Below are 9,857 nucleotides of genomic sequence, written 5' to 3'. Positions count from 1 at the left end.
GGGAGGGAGGGAGGGAGGGAGGGAGGGAGGGAAGGAAGGAAGGAAGAAAGAAAGAAAGAAAGAAAGAAAGAAAGAAAGAAAGAAAGAAAGAGAGAAGAATCATCACGAGTGTGAGGTCAGCCTGGCTTACACAATGAAATCTGTCTCAAAACAACAAAATGTATCATTTCATTTAAATATAAATTAATGTATTCCTGAAATTGAAATAGCTTTTAAGAAAAATGAAACTTAAATTACTTTAAAAATTTAGAGAACCAAATATTTTAAAACTTGCATCTTGCAGCTGAGGAAATGGCTCAGTGGGTAAAGTGCTCGTCTTGCAGCTTAAGGACCTGAGTTTGAGTCCCTGGAGCCCACACTTAAAGGGTGTGGTGACATCATGTATCTGTAGCCTCAAAGCTGGGGTCTGGCCAGACAGGCTGACTAGACATTCTAGCCATGGGTGAGTGCCAGGTTTCGTGAAATACCCTATCTCAAAAAATAAGGTATAGTGTGATGGACAGAAGGGACTGGAGAGGTGGCTCAGTGGTTAAGAGCACTGGCTGCTCTTCCAGAGGTCCTGAGTTCAGTTCCCAGAACCACATGGTGGCTCACACCCACCTATAGTGGAATCTGATGCCCTCTTCTGGCATAAAGGTGTACATGCAGATAGAGCACTAATATACATAAAATAAATCTTAAAAAATAATCAAAACAGAGTGATGGAGGGAGACAGCTGATATTGACATGTCCACATTTAAAAACCACATACATACACACAGGTGCACACTCGTGTGCTCACACACGTTTCCGGCAGTAGAGTACCAGAATACCCCAGCCCACAGACTGGAATGTTCTGAGGACATGACTAATGCAGCCATTTCCCAAAGGTGGCTGGCTTTTCCCACAGCCAGATTTAAACAGGAAACCTGTAGGAGTTGCAGGGTGGCGCTTAGCACTAGGAGCAACATCAACACGAAACCAGTCTGTGTGACATGGCCACTTGTATGCCTTGGTCTAAGATGTGAGATGGCGGGCCTGGCCACATGGACTCTGCCTTCCCTACTCATCAACCATGCTTTTCTCTTTTTCCCCCCTTAGGGATCACATGCGGTGGTCTGAAGAAGAAGAAGACGCAGCTAGAAAACAAGTAGAGGAAAACTCAGCCACACGAGTTGCTCCAGAAGAGCAAGGTAAAGCTGGGCTCCCACCATGCCCCTGTAGGCAAGCGTTCTTAGCTTACACCCCAGCCGATTGCTGGGATTCCCGGTTCTTCCCTTGTAGTGGGACCAAAATTAATGAAATAAATTATGTCTTCACCCTATAGTTGGTCTTTTGTAGTCACGTTGCTTTTTCTGGGAGATAGACATATGGGTGGCATTTTAAGCAAGATGTGAAAATGTAGCTTTAAACTTTGCTTCTAGCTGGGCTGCTTTCAGTGCGTTAGTGCACGCTTCTCCTGCCGGAACTTCTCCTGCTGGGAACTTCTCACAGACTCGTAAACTTAAAGTCAAAAGAAAAATTCGTATCAAAATATTGCTGGCCTTTTAGGATAAGGGACTGTGCACGTGTGTGTATGTGTGTGTGTGTGTGTGTGTGTGTGTGTGTGCATGCGTGTGTGTGTGTGTGCATGCGTGTGTGTGTGTGCATGCGTGTGTGTGTGTGTGCATGCGTGTGTGTGTGTGTGTCGGGGCGCTCACTTGTGTGCATGTGTGAGGTCAGAGGTCGATTTCTATTGTCTTCCTCTTTCGCTCTCCACCTTGGTTTGTTTGTTTATTTTTGTTTTTTTGTTTTTTTGATACAAGGTCTGCCACTGACCCAGAAGCTCACTATTTCAGGTAGACAGGCTGCACCGTGAGCTCTGCCTCGACCCCACCCCGACTCAGCTCTGAGGTCACAGAAGCAGCTGCCATACCTGGAGTCCTACTCAGGTCCCCCTTCTGTACAGCAAGCGCGTTCCCCCACTGAGCCACCTCCCCAGCCCAAGAAAAGGGTTCCTGGGAGATCAAAAGTTGTATTGTATTCAGAGTTTAGTTCAGGGAAGGCCTTGGCAGCTTCGTAATAGCTCTCCAAGTTTGGCTTGGGCTACCATTAAACTACTAAAACATGACAAGCATTGAAAAGGATGAAGAGAAACAGAAGCCCTGTGTGCATTTGATGTGAATGGTACAGCCACCGTGGAAACCAGTGTGAGACTCCTTAAATGTTAAAAATTTTTTTAAAAAATGAAGGGACTAGAGATTAAGAGTGCTTGCTGTATTGGCTGCTCTCGCAGAGGACTCTGGTTTAATTCCCAGCACCTACGTGGCTACTAACAACTGCCTGTACTGTAACTCCAATACTAGGAGACTATCACCCTCCTCTGACCTCCATGGGTACCAGGCATGCATGTGGAGCATTTACACATACTCAGACAAAAACTCTTACCAAAGAAAAGTAAAACTAAAATAGTACCCCCCTATAGTTCTTCAGGTCACTTTTAGAATATGCCCCAAAAGATCCAAAACACACTCTCAAAGACACATATGCATTGCATGTTCATGGCAGCAGTCTCCATGGTAGGCAGAAGATAAACACAATCAAAACTCAAGTGTCTAAAACAAGCAATACTGTTAAAGAACAGCCTGCTCATAAGTTAATGAAGAGACAAGTAAGTTTAACCTTAGAGGAAAGAACAGGGCCATGCTAGTACCTGTGTAATACGGTAACAATGCCCACATATTCTGGAGACGTGGATTCAGCAGCCATTTCCCAGCGGTGAATAGATAAATGGGTAAGAAAACATACTCCATGATGGAGATTCCAAGGGCTGGGTACATGGGAAGGAGGAGCTATGTAATGGGATTAGAGTTAGAGTCGGCATTTGGGAAAGATGCCAGAGGTCTGTTCCACAGTGATGTGAACGTTATGGGACCATGCACTTAAGAATGACTAAGATGCTCCATTTCATGTGTTTTTAACCACAGTTTTTAAAACTAGCACATTGAAGCTGGGCAGTGCTGATACACACCTTTACTCCCAGCATTGAGGCAGAGGCAGGTGAATCTCTGAGTTCAAGGCCAACCTAGTTCTACAAAATAAGTTCCAGGACAGTCAGAGCTGTTACACAGAGAAACCCCGTTTTGAAACTCCCTTCCCCAAAATTAGCACACCGGAAAAAAAAAAATAATGTTTAGAAGAAAGTGGCCAGTGTCCTTGGAGATGCGTGGGGTGTCCCTAGTCACTCTACCTGACTGCTGTACTCTCTGTATTCCATCTTCTACCTTATTTTTCTTAAAATGATTTCCTCTTTGAACCATCTGTCTCCTTCCCTCTTTTGTTGTTTGTGCATATATGTGTATAGGTATGTTCATGTGTGCAGGGGTGCACACATATGTGTATATGTATAGGCATGTTCATATATACATGTGTATAGGTATATGTATGTTCATGTGTGAAGGCATGCATGTGTGTATATGTATATAGGTATATTCATGTGTGCACAGGTGCAAGTGTGTGTATGTATATAGGCATGTTTGTGTGTGCATGGGCGCACATGTATGTATATGTATATAGATATGTTCATATACTCACACATACACATGTATGTGTATATGTGCATAGGCATGTTCATGGGTGCATGGGTGCGTATATGTGCACAGGTAGGTTCATGGGTGCACGGGTGTGTATATGTGCACAGGCATGTTCATGTGTGCACAGGTGCGTATATGTGCACAGGTACGTTCATGGGTGCATGGGTGTGTATATGTGCACAGGTACGTTCATGTGTGCACGGGTATGTATATGTACACAGGTACGTTCATGGGTGCATGAGTGTGTATATGTGCACAGGTACGTTCATGGGTGCACGGGTGTTTATATGTGCACGGGTATGTTCATGGGTACACGGGTGTTTATATGTGCATGGGTATGTTCATGGGTGCATGGGTGTGTATATGTGCACAGGTATGTTCATGTGTGCACGGGTGTGTATATGTGCACAGGTATGTTCATGTGTGCATGAGTGCACATGTGTAAATATGGATGTGCAGACTAGAGATCCACCTAGAGTGCTGTTCCTCAAATGCTGGTCACCTTTGGGGGGAGGGTATCAGATGGTTTATCACTAGCCTAGGCCTCATCAAGGAGGCTGGGCTGGCAGGCAGGGAACCCCAGGGACCCACCTACCTCTGCTTCCTCATTGCTGGGTTTATAAATATGTGCAACCATGCCAGGTTTTGTTGTTGGGTTTTTTGTTTTGTTTTTTTTTTTCGAGACAGGGTTTCTCTGTAGCTTTGGTACCTGTCCTGGAACTAGCTCTGTAGACCAGGCTGGTCTCAAACTCACAGAGATCCACCTGCCTCTGCCTCCCCAGTGCTGGGATTAAAGGTGTGCACCACCACTACCCAGCCTGTTCATTTTTAACATAGGTTCTGCAGATGAGCTCAGGTCCTCATGCTTGGGAAGCAAGTGCTTCACTGCTGAGCCAACTCCCAGATCTGTCTCTGCCTCCCTGGTACTGAGTCACAAGCACATGCCACTGTGTTCAGCTCATTTTATGTGAGTGACAGGGACAGAACTCCTTACAGGGCAAGCACTTCACCACTGAACTCACTCAGTGCGCAACACTGGCTGGCCCAAACTCAGAATGTAAACCAAAGCAGCCTCCAGTTAGCAGTGATTCTCCTGCCTCCGCCTTCCGAGTGCTAGGATGCCCAGATTTCTTTCTTTCTTAAAACAATATTTGATTAGAGCCAAGCATGGTGGTTCTTGTCTGTCATCTGAGCCCTTGAGACCAAGATAGGAGGATTGCTGTGAGTTTGAGGCAAGTTTGAACTACATAGTGAATTTGGGGCTACCTGGTAAGATCCCATCTCAAAAGTCAAAACTGAATAATTTATTGAAGTACCAAATATGTACAGAAATTGATGTAATTCACCGAAGAGTCCTCACGTCGTTGCTGGATTGTAATATCAGCGTAAGCAGCACTGACATGGAGAGGCGGCAGTTTCCCTGTACCCCTAAGCACCTTTATTATTCCTCCATCCCCCCACACCTCCCAAAGAGTAGCCCCCACCCTGCCCCCACGGCTTCTAACCCCATGGCTGTTTGAGTTCTACTCTGGGTAGACTGGAGTCAGCAAGCGGTGCACCAAATCCAGCTTATTGAGGTTGTGCTCTCACACGCAAGTGCACGTGTGTGTGTCTGTGCTGTGTGTGTGTGTATGTGTGTGTGTCTGTGTGTCTGTGTGTGTTTTTACAGTGTATGTAGGTCTGAAGTTGGGTATGTCTTCCTTAGTAGCTCTTTACTTTATTTATTGAAGCAAAGTCTCTTTCTGAGGTTGGAACTTGCAAATTCTGTCTGATCTAACTAGCAAGCTTTTCCAGGGATCTCCATTCTCTGTCTCTCTGGTGTTGGGGTTACAGCCAGCTGCCACACCTTTTAGATGGGTTCTAAGGATCTGAGCTCTGGTCTGAGGGGTTGAACTCTTGCATAGGCACTTTATCCACTGAACCATCTCCCTAGCCTGCAGCATGGTTTTATAAATAAAATTTTATTAGCACACAGGCTTTCTCACTTGTTGACATACTGTCAGTGGTTGCTTTGAAGCTGTTTGGTTCAAAAGCTACTGTAAATGTCACAAAGACTGAACACGTATCTGGCACTTATTGAAAGGCTCGGCCAAAGCTAGCGGTCCAGTCCTAGGTTGACCAGATGTCCAGAACTCCCCAGGGGTTAAAGGTTTGCACTCTTCCCTGTAAGGCACATAGTGAAAATCAAGAGAAACACGGTTGAGATGTTAGCCTGCGATTGCTGGAATCTGAAGCAAAGGTATCTGGAGCAACTGAGATAATGAGACAGACGCAGCATTTGGCTGGCAGAGGAGCCAGTGCCAGCCTGCCTTGCTCTCTGGAGTCAGGGGTGACCTCTCGTGTCCTCTGGTGCAGTCTGTCTCCCTACGTATCAGTGCATCCTAGGGTGGAGAAGAAAGATGAGCCTCTGACCCCAGCGGAATTTGTCTATTTTTATGAGCTCTAACTGGGCAATCCTGGAGTGGAATACTGCCAAGGGGTGTTGGGCTTGGACTTGAGAGTGGACAGCCGGGGCAGTGTTGGGCTTGGACTTGAGAGTGGACAGCCGGGGCAGTGTTGCCGTAAACCAGCCAGCATCACCTTCCTTCGCAGGCGCTGCCACTGGTTCTGAGGAAGCAGAACTCACTTCTTTGCCAGCAGCTGCACAGACATATTTTCCACATGACTCAAGAGAGTGGCCACCTGGGTGTGGAGACTCCAGCCTGAGCTAAGTTCAGCATTGTCAGTTGTTTTAAGTCATTTCCAGGAAATGAAAACGTATCCACACTATTATTTGCACATTATCCTAATAATATGAGAAACCAGGGATTTTTTTCTTCCTTTTGAATATTTTGCTCAGAACTTCAGTAGAGCAGGGCTGATAATGTTAAAGCTCTCTGTGTGGCCACCTGCTTTGTCCTGTGTGTTAACAATGAGTTTGAGTGAAGCTAATGAGGTTATTTTAACGCCTCAGAAACCACAGTGAAGAAACGACAGTTCCTACAGAACCATAGTGTGACCAAAATAGAAAGGTGATGACTGGCCTTTCTGTGCAAGAGGAGAGGCGACACGAAGGCCGCGGCGCCACTTTGAGACATTTGATTTGCCTTTACGGTGACAGTCTTTTCTAAGTATTTTTCTGGCCACTGTGAAGATAGAACTAAAGATTCCATTTCAGAATACCTCAAAGAAGCAGAGATTTGTCCCGGGTCCTCTCTTCCTCCCTCTGCTCAGTGCCCTGGGCTCCTCAGTGTCAGGGAACCACACTGCAGAGGACCACAGTGCAGAAAAAGATGCTACAGGGGCTATATTATATTATATGTGTGTGTGTTTGTGTGTGTGTATACACATACATATGTACATATATACATATATATAATTAATTTTTTAGAAAAAACAATCTTTTCTCATTTTATATACCTATCCTGGTTCCCACTCTGTTTCCTCCTCCTGCTCCCCCACCTTCACCTCACCCCAGCCCCCCAGCCACTCCTCAGAGAGGGTAAGGCTTCCCAAGGAGAGTCAACAAAGCCTAACACATCACTTCAAGGCAGGACCAAGGCCCTCCCCACATATCTAGGCTGAGCAAGGAAACCCTACAAAAGGAATGGGCTGCAAAATGCCAGCCATCACTCCAGCCTGCTCTCTTGTATTCAAAGCAAGATGTAGTAAAGACTGCAGGGAGGTAGCAAAGAAGGAAAATTCTGAGGAACAGGATATTTCAGTGAGAACCAGCAGGGTCTCCGCTGCAAGGGACCGGAGACCCCGTAGAAGTCTTGGGAGAGTGTTAGGTCCCTGTCTCGTGCCTCTGATGAATGTGGATCAAAGAATAGATTGCTCTGCTCTGCCCCCAGGCTTAGTGAGAACCCTAAAGAAGCTCTGACCTAGCCACCATCTCTTCATATCTATGAGAGTCGCCAAGTGTCTGCAAGGCCAATTCTCTGCCATCACAAAGGATTCCATCTGCAGCGCATTGTAGAGCAGGCACACTGTTGATTGATCTTATCTCCGTTATTAATGCCACTGAGAGGAAATACCGGTTGTTCTTCCAGACTAGCCAACCCTGTCTGTCGCATTGCTCTTGGTCTCTGCATGCCACTCTCCCGTCTCCCACTTCTCACCTTTTGTCAGAGCTGTTGGTGATAACAGAAGCTAGAAAACACCCTCACAGTCTGAAAAGACGATCTTCTGCATGACCGATAATCACTGCCGAGCGGCTACAGGCTCATTTGTGTAACGAAAATGTATAGCATCCAGGCTCTAGTTAGCAATATTTCTTTCAATTAGATTGCCCAGATTAATGATTTTTAATTCCATGTTTTCTATTCCTAATTACTTTTCAATTTTATTATAGCTCATATTTCTTTTAAAACTGGGTTAACCCAGAGAAATAAAAAAAGATATAATCAGCGTTTTTTGAGTTAACACGATTATACTTTATAATTTCCTTAAAAAGATCTCCAGTGTGCTGTATGTCAGCTAGTTGTGTGGCAAGTGTAGTGGGTTTTTAGAACTTAATAACTACAGTAGCTGCTATTTCGGCTTTAAGAAGTCTTTGTAAATAAAGTCATACCTAGGGTAAGAGTCCACGGCTGGCAGATAAGGGTCTGCACTTTGTGCTGTGAATGCCTTGCTGCCGAAGAGAATGCTCTATAGGAAGGAGAAAGAGACCAGAGTGGTTTACACATCCTTGTTGATAAAGACAGTTTGCCTGTCTCTAAGGAGACTTGGACTGCTGGAAGTTCCACGCAGCGCCCTGAGAATCCCGCTTCCAATTTTGTAGTTTTAAGAGTTTTCTTTTATTAGACAGTGAACTTCCTTCAGTGACATGTGGAAGTTTCCAACTTTGAGAGTTCAGGTATTTGCGTAATTGATGTACAGAAATAACTTTAAATTACTTTTTGTTACATAGCAACTTAGAATAAATTTTCATAATTCATATTAATCACATCATATATGCCAGATACATAAATGGTTTAATTTGGTTTTTCAGTTATGATGTTCAGGGCAATTCAGATGACTTGTGAACCTGTAAGCACGGTTAGTGTGATGTATTCCTTGTTCTGCTCAGCTATATGGAGTTTAATAAATGAATTCTTGAGAACGTTCCTCACTGGGCTGTGCCAAAACAGATCACTATAGCCCATGTATTGCCATTGGCATAGAACGGTTTATCCTGGACAGCTAGCAACCTTGGACAACAAAAGAAAAAGATGTTTCTCCAAGGAAAATCTGTCATCACCCACCTGTTAAACATCAGGGCAGCTCAGCTTTCCCCACACTGTGTAGACTCTATGGTTCCTGGCCTGTTAACAGAGTGAGCCTGTTTTTCTGCCTGGGTTAGAGAGTGGCACCTTTTGTTCCCTGTCACTACAGGTACACTTTCAGTTTCGGAAGTTCAGTGATAACACTAGAGGTGTTTACGATGAAGTTGGTTGTGTTCCTGTAAGGTCACGGAAACCATTGCACACTCTCGGGGACCATGGAAGACACCTCTGGGTGCAGTTGACAATGCCAACACGTGGCAGCCATGTGTCTGCGTGTGTCTGCCCCACAAACCAACCTGCACCCCTAGAACACTGTGAGGTTCTGTTGCTAATCGTGAATTCGTCCTGTAACTTCATCTAGCTTGTATTCTATCTCACTCAAAGAACTGGGCTTGATTCCGTGCTCACCTCCCTTTATGAAGGGTAACTCCAGTCAGCATTGTTTTTACAGCTCATTTATTATAACTTGCATTGAGGTTTTAATCTCAATTTAGTGCTTTGTAATTGGGAGGAAAATAAGAATCAGAAAAACAGATTATCTTTAGGGATACCTTGGAGGGAGCACATACTAACTTTGTATCAGGGAGATGGGGCTTGTGATGACCAAGAACCATGGGCTTTGGAGTCTGACTGACTTAATCTAGGTCTTGACTTCCCTTTCTGGCTGGGTGACCTGGGGAGGGGGGATCTCATGCCTTTTGACACTGAATTTCTTATCTATAAATTGGAATAACATTGTGTATCTGAAAGATATTGTTAACCCCACATTGTTGGCTTCCCCATGGTTGGCTCTTGCCCTGTCTGGTTCTCTCTCTCCCTACCCCCTTTCTCTTTTTTCCTTTCTTCATTTGGTGTAGCAATGTCAGAGGGTAAAAATGAAGCATCATGGGAGGAACCCCAAGTTTGTTCAGTGTCCAAAACACAAACACATGGGAGTTTCAGACTCACCGATCTCATCCCATGGTGGGTAGGAAAGCCATAGACTTGGGACAAGTGGAATGAAGAGGAGAAGAGGAGGGGAGGGGGAGAAGAGAGAATGACCAGATGACTGTGAATCAAG

At 45.0% G+C, this 9,857-nt stretch overlaps 1 protein-coding gene across 2 annotated transcripts in view; it reads left to right on the top strand.

Annotated features, from left to right (window-relative positions):
* The window catches only part of Mettl8 (methyltransferase like 8), an 81,546-nt gene that overhangs the window by 43,127 nt on the left and 28,562 nt on the right, over positions 1-9,857 (top strand). For both annotated transcript variants that reach the window (XR_003376861.1, XM_005346545.3), the window contains exon 3: positions 1,081-1,172. Coding sequence is in view for 1 of the 2 variants with exons in the window: in XM_005346545.3 (XP_005346602.1) it covers positions 1,081-1,172 (92 nt within the window). In the remaining variant the exon portion in view is untranslated. The remainder of the gene's footprint in view (positions 1-1,080; positions 1,173-9,857) is intronic.

The sequence above is a fragment of the Microtus ochrogaster genome, chromosome 4 (assembly GCF_000317375.1).
Source record: "Microtus ochrogaster isolate Prairie Vole_2 chromosome 4, MicOch1.0, whole genome shotgun sequence".
In the NCBI taxonomy this organism is placed as follows: Eukaryota; Metazoa; Chordata; class Mammalia; order Rodentia; family Cricetidae; genus Microtus; species Microtus ochrogaster.
The sequence above is the reverse complement of the archived record's forward strand: the minus strand, read 5'-3'. Positions and strand labels throughout refer to the sequence as shown.